General features: G+C 47.9%; 1 protein-coding gene across 3 annotated transcripts in view; it reads left to right on the forward strand.

Annotated features, from left to right (window-relative positions):
- Positions 1 to 22,974, forward strand: part of MDN1 (midasin AAA ATPase 1) — a 2,688,524-nt gene that overhangs the window by 2,284,786 nt on the left and 380,764 nt on the right. For all 3 annotated transcript variants that reach the window (XM_069606482.1, XM_069606484.1, XM_069606483.1), the window contains exons 78-79: positions 14,108 to 14,223; positions 14,775 to 15,233. In XM_069606482.1, coding sequence (XP_069462583.1) covers positions 14,108 to 14,223; positions 14,775 to 15,233 — 575 coding nt within the window. The remainder of the gene's footprint in view (positions 1 to 14,107; positions 14,224 to 14,774; positions 15,234 to 22,974) is intronic.

Raw genomic sequence — 22,974 nt, forward strand, 5'->3', positions numbered from 1 at the left:
ACTCCACCCAAGCAGGACAGGTTCGAAAAGAAATACAGATTCCCAGACTCTGCCCCCAAGTGCCTGTGCTCCCTGCCTTTACCTGACTTTGTGGTCCCGGCTGGGCCAGGAAACGCTCTGTGAACCAGTCGTCCTAGTCCTCTTCCTATGGGGAAGAGGATTATCTATACGGCTGCCAGCACCATTAAGGCTCCTAATGCCCTGGTCATCTTGTGCCGCTACCACCAGGAACTGTGGTATAAGCTGGGCCCTATCCTGGACTTCCTACCCGACTGTGATGCTGGAAATGCATTGGAGGGATAGGGCCTCCCCCTGTCCTTGTCATGTAGTCATTTTTCATTTGTGTTCTGTATTGTTTTCTGCTCAGGAGTCCATGTGGGACTCCTGGCAGTGCAGCTCTTCCTGTTTTTGGTTTGGTGTACAGACCCATGGGATACCCTTATGGCACTCATGGGTGGGGGTACAACCCTGTGCCCCTAGTTATGTTTTTTGGCACCTGTGTGTGGCCCACAGAGCAGGGTATGGGCTGGTGGCAGCTCCATGCTGAATTGCTCCGAGTATCCTCCTTTTTGGCATACCCAGGCCCTGCCATTGAAATCAGTTGATTCCTGATAGGAAACAAGATGGCCCCCGTGGCCTCTTGCTTTCTATTGCCTGTTACCTTGTTTTCCCAAAGTCCTGGGAAGCCCTGGCTCTGTCCCTTCCCCCTGACTGGCTGTTGGGTGGAAGCTCCATATATGGTGGTGTTGTGAAATCCAGCCCAGACTGGCTGGAGCCTTCCCCGTGACTGTATGTTGTGGGTACACCCTGTGGGTGGGACCTGGGTGAATGGAGTGTTTGACCAATATGCACTTCTTGTTGTGGATGTCTGGTTTCTGGTGTATGAAACGATGACTGAGACAGCCCTGCCTGAAACTGGCATGTATGCAGTGTGTAGTGTTGAATGGCTGGGTACTTGTCCCAATACACATTCCTTGTTGTGAGTGTCTGAGAGGGAGTATGGCCTGAATGCACTGTATGTTTGGCTGCTGAATGCCCTTCAGAGTGATTGGTTGCCTGAGTGTGACCCAGCAGAATGAATGAGTCCAAACAGTATATCTGGGGGCCTCTCACTGCTAGAATTTGTTCAGTAGCTGGAGTTGAAACTGAAGCTGAATCTCAAAGCCGAGCCTGAAGAAGGTTGACTGCTGTCTCCCTTCGCCGAAAGCCGTCGAGACTGATCCAAAAGAGGACCTGGTTAGGCGCCCTCTTCCCGTGCTCCGAGGGACCATCGAGCACCGCTAACCTTTGCCGAAGCGCCCTAGAAGTCAGACCCTCGACGGGCTGCCGACCGGAGGCTGGGACCGCCAAGGAGAACGAAGATGAGCACCGGACATTCGGTCCACCGCCGTTACAAAGACGGCTTTCCTTGTGGCAATAACCTCGGTTGGGCGGGTCGGGGAGATCCAGGCCTGGTCTTGCAATCAGCCATACTTAAACTTCCATGCTTCAATGGTGGTACTGCGTACACACCCCACCTTTATACCAAAGGTGCTGTGGAGTACCATCTCAACGAGTCTTTTGTGTTGCCTGTCTTCCCAAATCAGTCGTCGCCGGCGGAGAGGCCCTTGCATTCGTTGGATGTGGCTCGTGTCTTTTATGTGGCACGCACAAAGAGCTTTTGGAAGACTTCTCAGCTGTTCGTCAATTTTGGATCTGTGAATCACAGAAGGGCCTTGTCGAAGGCTTCCATCTCCTGGTGGCTTTCCGGCTGCATCATGCACGGTCATTGACTGACTAGCAGGCTGCTGCTGGGCCGGCCGAGAGCCCGCTCCGCCAGAACCATTGCAGCAACGACTGCGTTTCTCTCTGGTGTACCCCTGCTCGACATCTGCAGGGATGCTACGTGGAGGTCTGAGCACGCATTCACGAGATTCTACTGTGTTAACAGGGATTCCAGGGAGGAGTCTAGAGTCGGCCAGGCAGTGCTACCCAACCTGTTCGCTTGTGGTAAGTCTGTTCCAGAGGTAAGAGTTGATTGCTTCTGTTGATCCTTGCCACTTCCCATGGTTGTTTAATGTTGTACTGCTATGTATTCGTTATTAATGAGCATGTGAATCCATGCCAGACCGCATGTTGGAGAAGGAACAAGTTACTTACCTGCAACTATTGTTCTCCAGCATGGGTCTGGCATGGATTAACATGCAAACCCTCCCTCCGACCCCTCTGCGGCTCTTCTTGGTCATACTGCCACCTTACGTGCTTTCCAAATCTGAAGATCGCCGCCAGAGGCTTAGGGAGAGGATTGTCATTGGATGGGGGAAGTATGACCCAAGCAGAGCGATTGGTTTAAAGGAGAAATACAGTTTGTAAGTGAAACTGTTTTTTCTGTTACCGAGGATTCCTGGCGTGACGTCAGGGAATATTCATGAGCATGTGTGAATTCATGCCAGACTCATGCTGGAGAACAATAGTTACAGGTAAGTAACTTTAACCTTAAGCCTCATGGCCTCCTTTATTTTTCTAGTGCCAGAGGCCACGCTGCAAATGAAAACCCTGCAATGGCTTCTTCGAGTCCAGTGGTTCCAATACCTGGGAACCCTCAAGGATTCCCTCAGGGTGTGCAGCTCAGTAGTCGGCGACCTTTGTTGGTGAGCCGACAGCAGCAATTTTCTGGCAGGGGAACCCTTGAGAGAGATCCACTCTCTCTCTGGGGTACCCCAGCAGTAGTTCTGTTTGCCACTGAATCCAACAGGAAGTGCAGACAGTTTTGCTCGAGGGAATTCCCAGCGAACGGCATGCTAGGGGATGCCTTTCTTGTGGATTGGACCTTCCCTCTCCACTGCGCCTTTCCTCCCATCCCCATCATTCCTTGGGTTCTCAGGAGGTTTTGTGCAACCATGATCTTGATTGCCAAGGACTGGGCTAGGAGGACATGGTACTAGGACCTTCTCGATCTGACCATCTGCCAATTTATCCGATTGCCTTGTCCCCCGGATCTCATAACCCACTGGGAAAGTAGTGTGCTTCACTCGAACCCGCAGATCCTCAAACTACATGTGTGACTCTTGAGAGTATGAGATATGAATATTGGGACCTCTCTGAGGAGGTGCTCAAGGTATTGCTGACTGCAGCAGACCCTCTACAAGATCTCTGTTGCATTGTGAGAAACCAAAGGGTTTCTCACTGAGCAGTCCGTTGGGATCTGTCATCCAGGTGGCCAGACCCCAGGGGTGGACAAGTGCAGAAGGATCATCTGGATGAGGGATCCCGTGGGAATTATATGATATAAGGCATTTATAACGTGCCTATACACAAGTGTTTCAAGGCGCAATGAGGCAAGGGAGGGGGAACAGAGGTAAGACAGACAGACAACGATCCTTCTAGGCCACGTGTCATTCAGAGCGCACGTGCATGGGAAGTGGCATGGGGAAAATGCAGGGGGGGGAGGGGACAGGGCAATACATGGGATAATAGAATAAATAACAAAAATAAAGTACGGCCAGCAGGTGGCAAGTGCAAGGGAGAAGGGTAAGTGCAGGCATCAGGTGTCAAGTGCTCGTGGTAGGACTGTAGGGATACAGAGAACAGTCTGTTAGGGAGAGTTCTCATAAACGGTTGATTTCCCTTATCTACTGAGTCCCTCAGCAGCTTTGCTGGATTTCTAGGATTTATTTTTTCACCTGGTAAGTGTGAGCCTTTTTTCACACACGTAAATGTGTTTTGCTATGTGTATTTCTACTTTTTGTGTGATCTTACGCACTGGAGCCTCACCTACTCGAGGGCACCATGTTTTTCATGTGTTACATAGCACCTTCAGTGCAGTGACACGGTTGTCTTTTAGACTTCCCACTGACTCCATTTTTCTGGGGCTGACTGTCATTAACTTTATTTAGTCACTTCTACCACAGACCCAGTACACCCCATCTTCCATGGAGTATTGGAAAGGGTTAAATCTTATCCCTTTTTGTCTGTGCCTCTTGGAGCATTGTTTCGCTCCCTTTACATTGACTTGGCTGGTGGCTGTGGTATCTACCCTAACTTTTCAACGCGACTATCTTAAATAAACGTCGTAATGTTTTAGGCTATTATATTAGCCTCGAGCATAAACCCGCTTGACCAAATGCATTTTATTTTGGCTCCTGCTGGGTTTTTTCGCCATTTCTTTTTGTTAAAGTCTTTCTCCTGTTTTACTCTGCACACCAAACCAGGTTTGGTCCCTTTGTTCATCGCCTTTTCGCGGACTTCCACACAGTAGCCCTCCTTTCAGTGCTTGAGAGTCTGAGTAGGCAGGATGTGAGGGAGGGGTCTCCGGACCCCTGCCAGGGGTTCCCTTGGTAACCCAAGTCGCACTCTTGTCTGATTGGCTAAGGGCACTGACCTTGCCAGGCCAGCCACCCTGCTGTGTGATTGACAGCTAGGCTGTATGAATGGGGGAAAACTGCATAAAAAGCAAGTCTCTGGGACTGGAAGAGCAGAGTCGCCACTGGATTGAAAGAACCAACGAAGAACTGGAAGAAGAGGACCCCTACCACGACTGAACCGCCCGGAGAAGCCCTGCTGCAGGTCCAAATCTAACGACATTGAAGATCCTCCCAGAAACTTCTTCCCTTGAGCTGGTGGGACCAACCAGTTTGCCAAAACTACAAGCCAGGACCCCTCCTCTGGTCGAATTCGCTGTACAGAGCTACAGTGGGCCGGATAGCCAGGAAGGTCGGACCCTGCTTGGGTTATAAGGAGCACACCTTTTATTTGTTGTTTTGCTCTGCTGCTGGCTTCTTCCCAGGGTGGCGCAGGACCCTCCAGTCTTCCTACTTCATGTCAGTCCGACGGTCGCTTCATGAACCGTGAGCCTGCAGGAACCACCAGGAACGTCCGCCTCAGCTACAACTCCCTCTCCGTTCTAAGGTACTGTGCAAATCCGTTTGCTTGTTTCGTTCAACCGTGGTAAGTGTTTTAACCCTTTTGCCAATCCGAGGGTTTGTCCTTCTCATATCTTTGAGCTAACTTTTCTACCAACCAACCTCGTCTGGAATCTGTGCCACAAACTTTACCGCAAACAACCCTGAACTGTGTGACCTTGAGCAAAAGACTTGACCCATTGACTTTGGCCTTAAGCCTTTTCTAGCTGATCTCCTCGCTGTAGTCTCTCTTGTTCAATTGCCCTGAGTACTTGCTTGTTGGTTTGCCTAATATCTAATAACTGTCTTTCCCTCCCTTTTAAATTGCTGGAGTGCCATTTTGCTCCCACTTCATTTTGTGAGCTTAACTTGTCTGGAATTTAAGGGAAGTGGTGTGGTGTATTTATGATTGTGATTTTGAACTTGCTTAGAATAGTGAAATGTTATACAACTGTTGAGTAAATAAATATATATTATTTTACTTAGAAACCTTGAGTCAGTGTTTGCCTGAATCATAGTAATTGCTGTTCTTTATGTAACTATCTTGTACTGCTCACTTACTCTTGAGATAAGTCTGGCTGCTTTGCTACTACTACCACTATAACTGTGTAGTACAGGCTTGTACCAAAGGTGAAATTGTACTGTAATTTGTAGTGTTAATTGTGTGTAGTGTTCCCAAAGGGTACTGCATATAATATTGCCTATCAGCATCCAGGTGGATGTTGAAGTCTCCAAGAAGGAGGAGTTGAGTGGTCGAGACCAGGAGGGAAGAGGAGAGGTCTGACCACTCAGAGAGGAAGGAGGAGATCTGACCAGGTGGCCGATAGTAAGGGAATAGCTAGGAGAGAGAGCGAGACCCTGCAGACCAGGCATTCAGAGGAGTATGCCTGTGTAGGAATGACAGAGGCAGGAATCCACTCAGGGAAGATTAGGGCTACACCCCCTCTGGAAAGGTTGGGCCTAGGATCTTGTAGCCGTCAGGGAGGCGAATGTCAAAGCTTGTGACTGAGCTGGCCGTGAACCATGTCTCGGTGAGACCGAGGATGTCGAGGTCAAGTTCCTCCAGAAGGTGGTAGATGTCAGAGGAGTATTTGACAGCTGAGCGAGAGTTAAGAGTGGCAATATGGAGAACTTTGCCGCCCTTGAAAGACTTCCGGGGAGGGGTACAAATGAGAGGTATGCCCTGCGCAGGTGTAGAAGAAGGTGGGGGGGGGGGGCAGAAAGGGAAGGAGGAGAGGTCAAGGTAGCTGAGGAGGAGACAGCAGGGGAGGCCCTGGAGGGAAGAAAAGGGACAGCAGGGGAGGAGAGGAGAGGAAGTTGATGAGGTGCTGTAAGTGTCTATCAAAGAGAAGATTGGCCTGAGGGCCTTGGACCAAGACGGTACCATTCAAATAAACATCAATGATGACGTTAGAGGAGTGGAAGGAGGCCAAGAGGGCCTCCCACCATGTTCCTCCATTAATGGGAGAGGAAGAGAAGGGAGAGAGCACAGAGACCATATGTAGGGTCCATAGGTCTGGCGAGGGAACGACAAAGAGGATGTCGGTGACAGTTTTCCTGGAGGAGGCACTGGTATAGGTGTCAGCGATAGGGAGGCCTGGGTTGGAGCCCAGGATGTCCTTTTTAAACTTCGGCGGAGAAACGCAGTTTCCCTGCCCCCATTTTCCTGTAGAACACCCTGATTTCATGTACTATCTAGGAACTTTACCTCCCTGCGCCCTCCTCCACCCCCCCCCCTTTTCCTACACACTCTGCTGCATGGCCAATGCGCTTCAGGAGATGCAGACTCGCACATAGCCAGTCTGCAGGACAAGTCCCAACGTCAGTCAGGCACTTAACCTTAATGGCTCGCACCTGAATCATGTTACCTTTCACCACTGGAATGAAAGGCGGAGCATGAGAGCACTCAGAGTGCAAGGTGCGAGAAGGGCAACCAAAGCAAGCAAGACTAGCAGAATGGAAGGCCAGGAAATCCCAGGAATACGAGGCGACCATTGAAGCAGAGCAGACAGGACCAGTAGGCGAATGAAAGGCTGTGGTCCTACCAGCGCCGGGGTGAAGGTTGCTGCAGAATTCCATAGGGGCAACTCCCTGCTACTGCAGAAGGTCACGGCGGTACCTCCTTCATGTGTGGCGTGAGGATCTGAAAGGAGGCTAGCCGCGCTGGACCAAAAGCCTTGACTGCACGGAAGGTCTTGGTAAACTGTATCGGCTGCTGGCGGTGAGTGAAATGGGAGATTGGCTTGTGTTGATAAATGTAAAGGACATTAACATTTGAGTGCTTGTCTGGTTGTCTAGAAACCGCAATCAGAAGCACATTGTAGCAAGAATGAAGAATGTTGAGATTGTGCGTGTAAGAGAAACCGCGACAGAAAATAACCGAGAAAGAAGGCAAATGGTCAAAGTGGTCATACGAGGGTAAAGTCAAGGGTACAAGCCCCCCTTCGTACAGTCGAAAGACTTTGACAAAAAGGTGAAATAAAGTGTAATGCTAACTTAAGGAATTATTAGCCCTGTGATGCTAAGAAATACAGATACCAGAAGGCCTCGGGAGAGGATGCCGGTACAAACCTTTGAACTGTATCCCATATTGTGGGTTGCGCGTAGGACGGTAGCCGTGAAAAAGAGAAGCCTGATTGTTGAAAGTAAACGCACTTGCTACATTTAAGGGATTGACCCGGCGAGACGTGATTGCCTATCAAAAGTCTCTGTATTGAACTGGCAAGTACTTTGAAGTGAAAGTGTGAAAGGTTGCAAAGTAACGAGTGTGATACTAGCAGTTTGAAGGCTCACGCTCGATTGAGCGATGCCAGACCTGCATACAGAGAAAGGTCTGAGCCCAGAGGAGGGGCACCTGAGTCAATTCGTGAAAGAGAACCAAATATTTGTTTAAAAAGACATTCAGAGCTCCTGAGTGTTATAATCTTGTATAACTGGTGAAGTTAACTGAACTGTGCTGTAAAGGCTACATTGAACCCGACCGAGGGATGCCAAGTGAAAGCAAGGGAAAGTGAATCCTGCATTTTGATAGGGCCTGAACAGTGGTGTAAAAACGAAGGTGAACCCAACAAAGTAGTATCACGAGAAAGGAGGGTAAGAGGGGAATCCCGCAAGGTGAGGGCTTAGGGAGAAGCCTTATGAGACCAAGCAAAAGACATTCATTTGAGGGATCCTGCCTTTTCTGAGGAAACTGCTTCCTGATGCCTATAGACTCAAGGGGTGCTCAGTCATTCCACTGTTCCTCCTTGTCCTGTGATGTACGTGGGGAAAGGAATGCATTAGTTCAGCAGTTCTGAACTACCAAAACCCTTTTGGACATTTCAGTTTGCACTGTTGTCCCACACCCTTTTGTTGTATAGAGTAAGGATTTGGCAATAGATTTATTAGTATAGGCCATTTTGTTTTGACACAACACCACTAGGACAGCGTTTACTTTACTTTGATGGTCGTAGCTTGCTCCCATCTTAGATTTAGGTTTGGATTAGGCATTTTTCTCACTGATACACTGTTCAATAAACATCCTTGGATTGTACTCCTTGTGTTTATCATACTTCTGATAACCATGCCTTGCTTGCAGCTGGGGAAGATTTGAGGCGTGGTACAGGGAACATGTGATTGACCCCATCTCTTACCCCACCACTACAGTGATGGAGTTCATTCTGGTGTCCAGACATTTGGTCGACCGAAAACTGGTCGAAAGACATTTGGTCGACGCAATTTCGTCGAAAAACCAAATGGTCGAAAAACATGTTTTAATTATATATTTATTTTTCGGGTTTTCGTTTTTAAAAAAAAGGGGGTTTGGGGGGGGGCCCAAAAAAAAAATTCGACCAAATTGGTTCGACCATTCGTCTGGTCGACCAAATGTCTGGTAACCGCTCATTCTGTCACTGGCCTCAGCAGGCCTTCAGGTCACCACAGTCAAAGGATATTTGTCTGCCTTGTCTGTGTTTAAAAGGTCCCTGGATCAAGGCTCCTTTTTCACAGTCCTGGTTATGGCCCAATTCCTGAAGGGCCTTGTGGATAAGTTTCCACCAATACCTTTTGTTGTACCAGATTGGGATTTAAATCTGGTTCTCACATTCCTGATGGCGGCTCTCTTTGAGACCTTTCACTCTTGCTCGTTGCGGCTGCTTATGCTGGACAGCCTTCTTGGTTGCTATTACTTCCTCCAGGTGTGTCAGTGAATTGCAGGGCCTTTGCTGTAAACCCCAATTTTTGTGGTTCTTTCGCTTAAGGTCTCCCTTAAGGTAAGGCTGGAGTTCCTTCCGAAGGTGGTATCGGAGTTTCACCGTTTGCAGGCTATAGATCTGCCAGTCTTTTACCCACCCCGCGCCCCTCTGAGGAAGAGGAGCGCTTCCATTGGTTGAACCACAAAAGGGCCTTACATTTTTATATCGCAAGGACGGCGGAATATCGGAAGACTGTTCAATTTGTGGCTTACTCCTCAGCCAGAAAAGGTCTAGCTGTGACTAATCTGACACTTCCCTGATGGATCATCTTATGCATTGCAGAATGTTACTAATCTGCAGGCAAGGAACTGCCTCCTGGCATCCGAGCACGCTCCACCAGAGGGGTCTCCGCATCTACAGCCTTGCAAAGGGGGGGTTCCACTTGGGGACATTTGCAGAGTGGCAACTTGGTCCTCACTCCATACTTTTCCAAGGTACTACAGCCTGGACGTCGCCCTGTGCTTTGGTAGGGCGGTGTCGCAAAAACTGTTACTGCTTTGGGAATCTATCTGATGAGAAAGTTGTGTGAGAAAGGCAATCGATTGAAGGAAAAATTACTCACTGTAATGTTCTTTCAATTAATTCTTCAGCTGTAGATTCCTCAACACCCCTCCCATCCATCCCTGCTCAGAAAGGGATGAAATGTTGGTTTGTGCCTGTCTTGGTCAGAGGGCACTTGGTCATCACCAAGTCCTAGAGTGACCGTTGTCTGTCTAGCAAGCTGCATGTCTTCTTCACTCTGTTTTAAAAACTTTTAAAAAATATATATATTTTGAGTGTGTTTTTCTACCAAGTCTGTGTAGCCCTTTGGAATACTTGTTTATAAACCTTCTATTGGCTATTTGGACATCTACTCTTGCAGCGGTCGAGCACAGGGAAAAAAGGCAGGAACTGAGGTACGGGGTGTAGTGACGCAGTATATATGTGGCGCCTGACGTCGCGTCCGGAGCTGACGATCAAGCACTGAGCAAGACTGATCACCCGGGTTGCGGTCCACTACGCCCCCTGACAAAGTTTTTCCGAGCAGCAGAGTTGGATGAGGATATCTAGCTGATGAGGAATCTGAAGGAGAAGAATCCATAAAAAACATTACATTGAGTAATTTCTCCTTTGGCTGTATCAGTGGAGTAGTCCCCTTTTTTAACACATTAGTAGCCAAATACACCTATCTGTTAGTCATTGTGGGTTACTAATGCATTATCTTAGCCCTGCTACTGCAAGTTTCATTTTGGTCTCTCCCCTTTTCTATGTGGACCACGAAGCAAGGCCAAAAGTAATGTTTGGCCTCCCCAGATATTCAACCTTAATGGTCCCGGAAGCAGTGCAGTCTCACAACATAAATGGAGCACAGTATCCCTCATGACCTTGGTTCTTTTTTCGGCATGCTCAGTATATGGTTTACTCTGAACACTTAAACAATTACAAATCTGCATCATGCTCAGTACTACTAAACCTTCAGGGTTGAAGTGCTGCAGGAACTGCAGCGCTAAAATGTCTATTCCTGATCCACACAACGTTTGTTTGTGGTTATCGGTAATGAACATAACATCCAGGAATGTGGTTCCTGCAATGCCATGAACACCAGAATAAGCACCATGCCCTTTCCCCAACAATCTCCAGTTATTACCCTCTCAAAATGGAATTCCTGAGTTTTAAACTGAGGGCCTAACATCTGAAAAGGAGGCGCAGAGGAAGTGGCATTAAAAACAAATGATCCACTTGCAGCGTGGTTCTACGCACAGATTTTCTTTCTTTTTGCAGCATTGCCGTCATTGATTTCCACCAGTATGTTTGTCTATGTATTGGCACCCTAGCTGACGTTTGAGGGAAGTAAAACCTTACATGCTCAACTCATTTATTTTGGGGCACTGGTCTGTCCATTTTCTCTTTTGGCTAGAAAACGTTTTATGACTTTAAGATGTGCCTAGGGCAGGCTGACAGTGAACCATGTTTTACACCTTTTCCTGTGCACTATGGTGCATCTTCTAGGTTTAAAATAAATGCTGATTTTAGTACTGTGTACCTAAAATGGGTTCCCCGTGTTTGATTTCTGTCAATTGGCCATCTTTCTTTTGAAATCTACCGGCCCTCAAAAGTCAGAAACGGCCATAAAAGGGTTTGCACTTTTTCCGGGCCTGGAAAGGATTCCAGGGTTTAAGTGCTTTGTGTGACTGAATTGGCTGAATTGGCTCAACCTGTACTTTGGAGACTCTGGCACCAATTCTCATTTCAGGCAGATGATTCCTTTTGCTGGGCAGACAAGGGTTAAGTGGCTATCCACCATTGGACAGCCCTTACCTATTTGAATGTTGTAGTCCCTTTCCATTTTGTGCCTGAGCAACACCCCAGCCTGTATTTTGGAAGAAGAGGCCTGCAGACGCTCTGGAGGTCACCCACAGGAGCCAACAATCCAAATACATGAAGACTTCACTGAAGACCAGAGGACTGCTGCTACAGACAAACCAGCATTTCCTATTTGCTGATCAAACCCTGCTGCCTCTCCTGCAACTAGAGAAGGCCCTTGCCGGTGCCTTCCTCCCTTGGACTGGTGCGGCCCCGTAGTTCTGTGTCCTGCACAACTTCCCTGCCTTCGATGCCTTTTGAAAGTGTTTCGTGACCATCCTGTGAGTTGCTCATCCACTGACCTGGCCTCTCTGCTGCTTTGGTCCCTGCGGATTCTAGACTTGTGGCCCAAGAACATTGTCAGTTGCTGCTCCCCTGCATGAAGATTGCTTTGTTTAGAGCCTGTCCTGTTCTTTGCCGCTGCCACTAGCTGCACTTTTTGACCCCTGACCAGGTTATCTTTGCTTCTTCACTTCATCTCCAGTGTCCGGATGGCACTGCACTCCCCCTCCTTCGCCCCCCCCCCCCCCCCCCAATTTATGGTGGCACTGTACTTTGTTGTCCTGCTGAAAATCTGCTGGAACTGTCCTGTAACCAGAGATCAGAACCAAAATCTATCCAAACCAGATACCTTCTCAAGCCATTGCAACCCACCAATGGAACCAATGACAAAGTAAGTGTCCCCAGTGACTAGGCACTGGAGTTGTTTACTTAGTAAGTTGAAGGTTTGGGTGCAAGTGTACATACCACTCTTTGTATGCCCTCCTCTGCCCAATAGGGATTGCATAGACACAATGTTTACTCCATAGCGCTATCCTTGCCTGTTTGTGATCGGTGGAGTTCTAGCCTAGTCTTCCCTCCGGGCGACGCTTAGGGTGGTGGAATTGTGAGTATAATCCAAATTGTGGCCCATCACCATTGCCCCAAAAGCACACTTTAAAATGTCTTAACTTTTGGCAGGCGCCAAATTTGTTGCACAGCAACTTTGAGACTTACTACCATAAACCCCTCATACCACCTCACTTTCAGTCTTTTAGACTTTGGTAAGACTTACCTTATAGTAGATACATGACTTTAAATTATAAGGCAGGGTGTCTGATATATGATTGAAACCACTTTTTTACCAACATTAGTGGGTACAGTTGTGTTGCCTTGTTATTAATTGCTTTTTACTGTTTGTAGTCTAAAGTGTTGTGTAATTTAATTTTGAGATTGCATACACTGTTTTGTATATATACACGTGTGTGGGACTCTAATAATTGTCTCTAGGTGTTAGCTGTACCTAAACACCAGCTGTGCTATCCTGTGAGTTTGGTAAGACCAAGTCTGAAAAACCCTTGCTCATCCTCTAGCTTGGCCTCACAGAATTCTCCTCCAGGGCTGGCCCTGAAAATCCCTCCTAACAGTCAGCATCCTGTTCGATACTATGTGTACTTCCAACATGGTTGGACCTCAAAATGGGTTGTCATTAGTAACTGACAAGCTGTTTCCTTAGCCATGCTATGGACTTACTCTTAAAAGTTTAAAAGATTTGATTTTGCATCACCTCAAACCTTTCCTTTAGTATTTTCCCCCAATGGTTAACATAGGGGTTTTAGAACTGAAAGACAACCCAATCCCTTACATTTTATTTTGGATTCAGACAATCGAGAACACCAAGGTGACTTCTTGGAGGTCAGTCCTAAAACATCTTTGCAAATCCATTGCATGCTTGTTACACAGTGCATTTTCAACTCTGTATAATGTGTAGTTTGTGTGGGAATGCTCTTATTGTGTACAATTGTATGTTATGTTGTACCTTTTTAACCACCCTGTGCCCATTCAAGTGTAACCTTTACTGCTCTGCTACATTTATTCCTTTGAGAGTCAGGTAGCCGAGGAGATGCTCTGCAAAATAAGTGTGTATAGGTGTTTTCTTGCCCTACACAAAGGGCAGATGGAAATCCTCAAAACTGTTCCACCAGACCCTGAACACAGGGTTGAGGTGATCCTACTCGGCAGGTTTGTCTGTTACACATAGGCTTCTCTGAGTATCTTCTGGAGAGGTTTACTGTGTACTTGAATTGGTCAGAGATGCTACTGTGTCAGATACAAACACTTAGTAGCTCAGTCTAGTTCTTTGGTTTGCTGTTGAACAGGTTTCTCCTTGAAATTTGGTTATTTGTGCTTGTTCATTGATTTACATTTGAGGCTGATTGTTGCTGCAAAGAGGAATGCATTCTGTTGGCTATGGGTGGATGTCTCTGGTTATCTGTGGCTGCTTAATTTGGTACTATGGATTTGTTATCTGGTATTGAACAGTTTGTAGTATTAATTTGTTTTGAATCCCAGGAAAAAAGGAATTAAGGCTTCAAGATGAGGCTGAGATGGCACACTCTGGATGATATATCGGGGTGTGACATTTTCATGCATCCTTGCATTTTATAAAACCCAGCTTTTATGACCCTAGTCCTTTTACCGTATTTCCAATTGCTTGTTACCCTTCCTTCACAGGTTTATTCACTTTTGCCATTTTTACTGTTTTCCATTTCTGTCTGGTTCAACTTTAACATGTTTTTGTGTGATACAGTTATGCTTTGGACAGGTTGCAAAGACACATGTTTGTGCAATTGCTGTACTAACTAATCTGTGTTCCTGCACTTTCCACAATAGGAACTTGGCTTGAGCAATGTTGATCGCTGCAAAGGTTTTGCTGCACATCTTCTGAAGATGCTCATCAAACAAAGAACCTTGCTGTCTGCACTGACTGAACAGTGGGTCACAATGAGGTACAGTATACTCAGGATAGGAGATGTAATTGCATGCAACATGGAACTCACAATTGTACCTATCTCTTCTGTGTACTTCTCTTTACATATGTGATCTAGTCACATTCTTATTATCTTGCACTTTGGCCATACTAAATGTTACCTTTAGAAACTGGGACTTAGTAAAGTGATCTTTAGTTGGAATTGCTTCGATAATGTGAAGCTGAACCCCCAGTCGTTTAACACTGCATGTCTGGGTAGTCACCTGTCTTATGACATACAGTTAATCCAGCCACTATGGGGTTGTACGTATAATTAGAAGGCATATGTGTCTTATTCTAGATCAGTCGTTATCTGGATTGTGCAACTTCCCTTAGATTATTATTCATGTGCTACACACAGTAGTGTTTTGACAGGCCTTTAATATTTTTATTGTAAATGTTACAGCTTCAATCTTGTGTTCACTGTTTGACTGTATACAATTGGCACTGTAAGTGAAACTACTAAAGTAAATCAGATTTAAAATGTGTTCTACTTATTAAAATTAACATTTGATCCCTGATTTACTGCAGGAACCTATTAAGCTGCATGAAGGAGATTAGTTCACGTCTGATTGCGCCAAAGGATTATAATGTAGCTTTTCCTCCTCAAACTGGAATTCAGCAATGGGCCATCAGACTGCAAAGCCTTTCCATGCAGTGCATTGTTGCCATAGAACAGCTTTCTTGGTTTATTCAGTGCTGTCCACATGAGCGTGGCAGCTGTGAAGAGAACACAAAGAGCTGCACAGTGCATGGAGGTCCAGAACTGAATAGCCATTCCAGCGGGCAAGACTTTATGAACTGGGAGCAAAGCTGTCCGTCGCCAGTGGCTGCGCAGCACTTGCCTGCTGCTTGTACCATGAGGAAGCAAGACTCTGCTTGGCAGCGGTTGACCACGCAAGTGAGCGAGATGCTGACTGAGATGAAAACTGTGAAAGCAAATGTGGATAATATCCGGCGGCATTCCTGTGAGCCTTTGTTTTACTCTTGGTAAGTATGAACGACTGCTGTCCGCTTTCAGACACCTAAATACTTGTAACACTGCTACAACCCTTGGAATTCTGATGGCTCGAATTGAATGTCTAAGTATGATCTGGGATTGTGTTGAAGACGGTTGGTATAAATGCTCTTTGACACATTAAGTCACTCTGTGGTTCTTAAGTTTACATGGATTTCTTTGTATTAAATGTTTTTATGAAATGGAAGGACTACAAGCTTATGGTTTGCTTTTGTGTTTTGACCAAAATAACGTGGTTCTATGCTATACAATAGTTATGTTTTTAGTACAGACAAATTAAGAACATTAGATGAAAGTTTTATTCAGTAATTTGTCATTCACACCAATGTCTGATTGCTGTGGGTATGTTGGCAGATGGCTTTGTTAAGGTGAATTTTCTATGAAGTTTCAGAAACCAACTTTTCTCAACTTCCAGGAAAAATCCTCCACAGTTAAGTTTTGAGGTATCATTCTCGGCATGGATATTTTCTGAATTTGTTTCATGGGCGGCTTCTTATTTTAGAAAAGTGTTACTTTGAAACAGTTTTGAACAGTGAAAATAAGAAGTCTGCCCAAATATCTCGTAATTGTCTGCTTAGATTATATTGTCATGCACCTAGGTCTTAAATCGGCCAATTTTGAGATAACTATTTGATTTATCTATATTTGATACATGCGTAGTGACAAACATGTTTTCCATTAAATGTTATTACAATGATACCGCAGTACAAAGACATAAAAATTGTACACAGAAACATAATCTGCTAATTGCATCTTTGATACAAGCAGTAGAGTCTCACCTTATCTCTGTCCTCTACTGCACTGATCATACTCTGGCCTGCTAAGCAGCAGGAGTACCCAAACTGTATCCGTGTACAAGCATGGTTGCCCTTGAAACAGCTTCTATACAAAATGTGCATCTTTCATACAAGCTTTAAAAAAAGCTGTATCCGAGTGTTACAGTTCTCCATCATTGGACCTTTCATAGATTCACATGGTCTTTGAATATTCCCTGCCGTCAGGCTGGGAATCCTCAATTATATTATAGTAGTTTAATTTAGAAAATGAAAGAAACTGCAGTCACTTCACTGTTCTCTTAGTTGTTCTGAGTCATTTACCCCTTAGCCAGTGCATCCCATAGCTCCACCCTGGAACCCAAAGGACCGGCACAGGAGACTGGTTGGATGGAGGAGACTGTGGTCTCTCACTCGCCTTCAGTGAGGAGCCATGCCTTACTATGCGATAGTAGACCACCATAGCATGCACCATCTTCTAAGAGATTGAGATCCCACAAGGAAGCTTCAGGTGGAAAAAGGGTGAGGAAAGGTGATGCCACCCTTGCTCTTCCAACCCTGGATAAGATGGCTCTCCTGCCTATACCCTCATCGCATAAATCGACAGCTTCGTTGACTAAATCTGTTTACGGCGCCATCAACAAAACTGTCAGATACACCAACAAACCACCCCGCATCCATAACACAATCTTCAACCACAAAGCTTTGACATTCAGCATCTTTGTCAACGCCTTTCAAGTCTACGACTATGGTGAAGCCTGTCAAGCTTGCTCAGTCAACATCTTCGATGATGGCCACTGTGCCAGTGACAAAAATCGTGTCGACCACCCCTAAGACTCTGGCGCCGACCACTCGGTCGTCCGAATGTCTACGACTAGTACCCCCTCTGCTCAGGTCCCCTAAGAGGCCTAATAAGTGGATCTTCACTCTCCACCCCTATGTTCCTCCAGCTTTTCCCGGACTGTCAAATGCACCTCCTGGGGACATTATGGAACACATGATTGAACTTGATTTCGAGGACCTGGAAACAAGTTATTTCAGAAGAGGAAGACAAAACCTTGACTCCTGTGCAACCACCTTGTTCAGCACCGCCACCTGTACAGACTGACCCATTGCTGTCAGAGGCTCATTACCTCTCCATGGACATCCTGTCCGCGCTACAGGCACTAGTGTCTGTGCTCCAAACACAAGTTCCCTCTATCCCTTCTCCAGCATGGGGTCTGGCATGGATTCACATGCTCATGAATATTCCCTATCGTCAGACTGGGAATCCTCGGTAAAAAAGAAGAAAGCAGTATTGCTTTAAAAGCTTGAATACTGTCTTTCATCCATTATTCAATCACTGAAGCCCGGATCATACTGCACCCATCCAATGACAGTTGAGTCCTGCCCCCGCTGACCATCTTCAGATTTTTACTGTGCATTTCGGTGCAGAGTCCTCGAGTTTTGCTCTCCAAGCTTTTTTCTATAGAATTCTTTCAAAGAAAAATGTCAGACTGCTCCGGTAACGGTGCTCTGTTGCCGATTTAGCTTGGAAGATCTACACAACGAGATAAAGTGGAAGGTCCTACCGAGGCCTACTTTGCGCCATGTCGGAGGAAGGCAGGAAAATTCTCTTCAGGCTCTGCTCCAGGTTTGGCTTGTGAAACATCTATGTGGAGGACTAGCACACTAGATGTCTCTGTCTGCATCCCAACCACGAAGAGGACCGATGTGAAATCGGCCAATGTTTTTCGGCCAAAACGAAAAATGGCCGCTACCGACGGTTGGTGGCTCGTTTGAAAGAGGACTGGGCTCTGGCATTGCCTCTGGGCACGCTCAGACAAAGGCCAGATTGGGCCGCTCTCCAGAGCGCTCTCGAACTGGTAAGAGATCCAGATCGGCCGATGAGGTACCCCTGGAGGGCTCCAGTAAAGCCAAGCACAATGCTGTTGATGCATGTCCTAGTTCAGGGCGCAAGCGCTCTTCGTCGTCTTGCCAGTCTACAGTGAGCTTGCTGGTGTCTGGCACAAAGTCCTTGAACCACAGTGGTTCGTCACAGGAGAAAGACACACTCCCAAAAGAAACCTCTTCAAAGCCCACAGCAACGTCTTCGTCAGTGACTGCAAAACCGGCTCCGTCGACAAAACCTTTGTCTACGCCAGTTGTCTCATCAGCGTGAAGATCAACGCCCACCTCGTCGTGGACTACCTAGTCAGTGGCCACCTTGCCGGCGACTGCTTTGTCAGTGGCCACCTTGCCGGCGACTGCTTTGTCAGTGGCCACCTTGCCGGCGACTGCTTTGTCAGTGGCCACCTTGCCGGCGACTGCTTTGTCAGTGGCCACCTTGCCGGCGACTGCTTTGTCAGTGGCCACCTTGCCGGCGACTGCTTTGTCAGTGGCCACCTTGCCGGCGACTGCTTTGTCAGTGGCCACCTTGCCGGCGACTGCTTTGTCAGTGGCCACCTTGCCGGCGACTGCTTTGTCAGTGGCCACCTTGCCGGCGACTGCTTTGTCAGTGACCACCTTGCCGGCGACTGCTTCGTCAGTGGCCACCTCGCCGGCGGCCACCTCGTCGACGAGTAAGGAAAAGCCACAGGAAAAACCTGCAGCGAGGGTTTCGCTGCCGGCAAAGACCCATGACTACTGCTTCGTTGACCCCCACTACCCAGTCAATAAAAAAGCTCCACTCGTGTTTAGCCCTGCCTGCAGGAAGTCACTTGACCAGTACGCAGAGAATGCAGTCGGTCCTTCGACCATTTACACTAACTCCAACGACGAGACAAGGCATGAGTGCCTGGAGGCAGGGGGCTAGAGCCCTGTAGGTATGGACCCGCTAAGGCATAAGATCCCGTTCAGACACACCAGCATTCCTCCTAGGGCCCCTCCACAAGCTCCAAGGTGCATGTCCCAGGATATCCTCCTAGTGCTCAGTTCTCTGGTCTCAGAGATACATCCGCAGCTACCACCATTAGTGGGCCCTCCTCTACCATAGATGTACCTCAGCCAGGAAGAAAGTGTTACCTGTCCCGCTGCTGGACGAAGTATGGGAAGAGGGCCTGGCCCTAATGAAGTCTGCTAGCTCCACACCGGTGAAGCGAGACTGGCTAGACAAAATACATAGGGAGCCGGACTCTGCCCCCAATTGCCCGTGCTCTCAGCTGTTCCTGGATTCAGTGGTTTCGGGAGCAGCTAGCAAGCGGTCAGCGAACCCATCCTCCAGACCAAGAGGGTAAGAAGCTGGATGCGTCAGGAAAGTACATCATATATACTGCAGCCTCGACCATCAAGGCTGCGAACACACTGGCCATCCTGGCCCGGTATGATAGAGAGCTGTGGTTTACGCTGTGCCCACTCCTGGAATTCTTGCCGGATGACACGAGGACGGAGGCGTTGGCACTATTTCAGGTGGGGGGGTGGCCTCCGATCATGCTGTCCCTCTGGCTATGGACGTCGTGGATTCCAGCTTCCACCAAATTGGAAATGGTTTAGCGCTCGGGCGTCAAGGATGGCTGAAGGCTACCAATTTCAGGCCGGAAGTTCACGCCATGGTATTAGATATGTACTCTTCAGCAGCTCTGCTTCTCTTCCTTTCGGTCCTCCAGGAGTACGTTTGGAAGATCCTCAAAGGGTTACGCCTCTTCTTTCTACAGTCAGCCTTCCCTCTACACAGCACAAGAGTCCTACAGAGGTTGGTCCCAGGCTTTCGTTGGAGGCTCACAGTGCCTTTGGCGCCCTCAGGGCAAGCTTTAAGCTACCAAGCAGGCCTGATTTGGCGTTGGGCCCGGGCCCACACTTCCGCACCCCAGTGGGAGGCCCCTGTCAAATTTAGTTGATGCGTGGAGAGGCATCACCACTGACAAATTGGTGCTGGACATTCTGCAGAACGGTCACACGCTGGAATTCGAACGCAAGTGCCCTCGTATTCCTCTTGTAATGAGGAAGGAACAACACACTGCCCAGCTGCTGCGGGAAGTAGGAGCACTGCTGGCAAAGGGTACAATAGAACCTGTCCATCTGCCGCTCCGGAGCATACTCCAGATACTTTCTGGTACGGAAGAAGTCGGGGCGGTGGAGGGGGTTGCACAATCATATACAAATGGCTGAAGTCCCAAATGTTCTGGATGGTCCCGTTGCAGCAAGTACCCGGCCAACTGGAGGAAGGGAACTCCAAGACCACTCTCGATCTGGAAGATGCCTACTTTCACGTCTCCATTCATCCAAAGCATTGAAAGTTCCTTCGCTTTGTGGTTCTAGGGTACCACTACCAGTTCAAGCCGCTGCCCTTTGACCTGAAGTCGGCGGCAAGGGTTTTCACAGTGTTTGGCAACGGTAGTGGCACATCTGCGTCTCAAGAGCATGCACGTCTACCCATACCTGGACGACTGGCTCATCCGGTCACGTTCTCAGAGCCTGGCGGTGCAACACACACAGGAGACCATACGCCTGCTAACGAGGCTTGGATTCTCTATCAATTATCCGAAAAAATCTGCATAACGCCATCGAAGGGCGTTCTGTTTCTGGGGGCGCGTCTCAACACAGTGGCGTCCCTAGCTTTCCACTCGGAAGAGTGCTTGCAGGCCATTCTGAGTAAGGTGCATCATCTGTCAGCCATCAAATCCACAACCATCCGGGTGATCAGGTTGCTGCTGGGAAATATGTCGTCCTATGTCCTCCTGCATACATCTGATCCCCCTTCTGCAGGCTGCAGATGAGGCCACTCCAGGAGTTTCTGGACTGCCGGGCCATGGGCAATTGGTCGGTCAAGCTCAAACTGGAATCAGGCAAGCCATCCAATGGTGGTTGGTGCAATCACCTTACACGGGGTTCCCCATTCTGGACCCCTCAGTTTGAGGCAACAGTCACCACAAACGCCTCTCTAGACTGATGGGGTGTCCATACCGGGCAGTCCCATGCCAGAGGCCTTTGGCTGCTAGAGGAGAAGGGTCTGCACAATAATGTGCTGGAACTTCGGGCCGTGTTCTGGGCCCTCAAGTCATTCTGACCTCTACTGAATGGTCAGGTTTTGAGGATTTTCAGACACCACCACGATGTTCTACATCAGGAAGCAGGTTTTGAACCCGGTCCCCTGCTCTGTCGGTGGAGGCACAGACCCTATGGCACTGGGCGATCCTTCAGAACATGTTCCTTGTACCCTTTCACCTAGCAGGTATAAAGAACACAATAGCGGATGCCCTCAGCAGGGAGCTTTGGTCAGGTGACGAATGGGAGTTGCAGCAATGCCAAGTGACCTGTCTGTTCTGTCAGTGGGGTTGCCCCGAGATTGATCTTTTTGCCACAGCAGCAAATTACAAATGCAAGCAGTTTGCCAGCAGGTTACCTCAACCGGGGAACTTGGGGGTGGGGAGTGTTAGGCAGAAACCTGTGCAGTTCCCTCTGGGACCACTGCAAAAGATTTAAGACTACAGGTGTTTGGCAGTAAACCCACTTGGTAGCAGTCTGTACCACACAGATTCACTTGGTAGCTGTGGCTGAGCAGTCAGACTTCCCTCAAGAAGAGTTAGGCAGTATACAGAGTATTCACAATAGGTCAGAAGAGCACAGTAGAACAAGTAAACACTGACCAGAGCTTGGTGTAAAAGAGATTTATTTATTTAAAACCACATCTAGAAAAACACACAGGCACTAATAGTAAGCAATTCAAAAACACGGTCACTAAAAGATATACACTCCCTTAGAAGAATTTTAGAGAAGCCTTAAGTAAAGCCCCACTTATTTTCAGACCGCAGTGAGCGCTTAACACAGATGGCACTCTAATAATTTGTTTTAAAAGGGAGAGAAGAGCAGAGTATAATATGAAACAGATCCCAACCCTTTTCATAAGAACAAAACAAGAGAGGGGGGCAAGTAAAACCGTGAAGTTAGAGTTCAGAAGGCCGGATCCACTTTAAGAGGATCAGAACGAAATGTGTCCAAGGTCACACGGTTGAAGTGCACAAGAGTCTTGCAAAGGTTCAAAAAAGAGTTGGACCAAAAGAAAGGGACCCGTTAGAAGGTCAAGGCGGCCAACCCAGTCCAGAAGGTTAAGGGATTATTATTACCTTGTAGAAAACTTTACAAAGGGAGGCCTGGGGGACACGGTACCTTAAAGTGGTGAGAATACTCCAGCGGGGGCAGTCGTTCCTGGCAGCGGATGCAAGTCGGTGCTTCGTCCGGGGGAAGAGAGGATCTCGTCGGGGAGGAAGACAGGAGTCCGTTGCACTGCCAGGGAAGAAACCAGCCACGGAGTCCTCAGGTAAAAGGAGCGGTCCTTTTATTCGCGGTCCAGTGTTAAGTGGCTATCCGGTTGCCGGGGTGCTTGGCACGGACAATTCGACCACAAGACGGCCTGGGATGCGAAGAGAAGAAGGGAAACTGGTTGTGCCCACCAGTCAGGGCAAGAAGCCTCTCCAGTGGTGAGTCGGTTCCGCAGGGCTCCACCGGTGGTGTCGTCGTGGTAGGTCGGCTCAGCTTCCTCGTCAGATTCTCAGGTCCTGTGGCGACTTCTGAAGTTCCAGTCCCCGAAGCCCTGCTTTTATGCAGCACACCCCCATTCACTCAGCCTGGCTGTCAATCAAACATGATAAGTGGGGAGCCGGCCGGCTCCACTGCCACCAGCAAAAACTCGATCAGGGGGGACGGAGACGTGCCCCCTCGACTAGCAGACCCCGGGGCAATCGAATTGCCCCGACCAGTACATCCACAATATGAGGGTCTGTACCGGTTTCTGTTAATAATTTGGGACTAGTAAAGCCAATGGTGACTTTACATGCCCTGGGAGACAGTAGTCAATCCCAGGGTATGGAGTCTATGGTGGGGTGTCACTATGACACCCCTGTCTCACTGCACGGAGGGTGCTGTGTAACACACATAGTAAAAACACATGAGACCCTATGGAGTAAAGGACCCCATAGCCCATAAAACACATTAACAGTCAAAGGAACACCATAAATCATGTCCA

The sequence above is a fragment of the Ambystoma mexicanum genome, chromosome 4p (genome assembly GCF_040938575.1).
Source record: "Ambystoma mexicanum isolate Mex_15411 chromosome 4p, UKY_AmexF1_1, whole genome shotgun sequence".
Lineage (NCBI taxonomy): Eukaryota > Metazoa > Chordata > Amphibia > Caudata > Ambystomatidae > Ambystoma > Ambystoma mexicanum.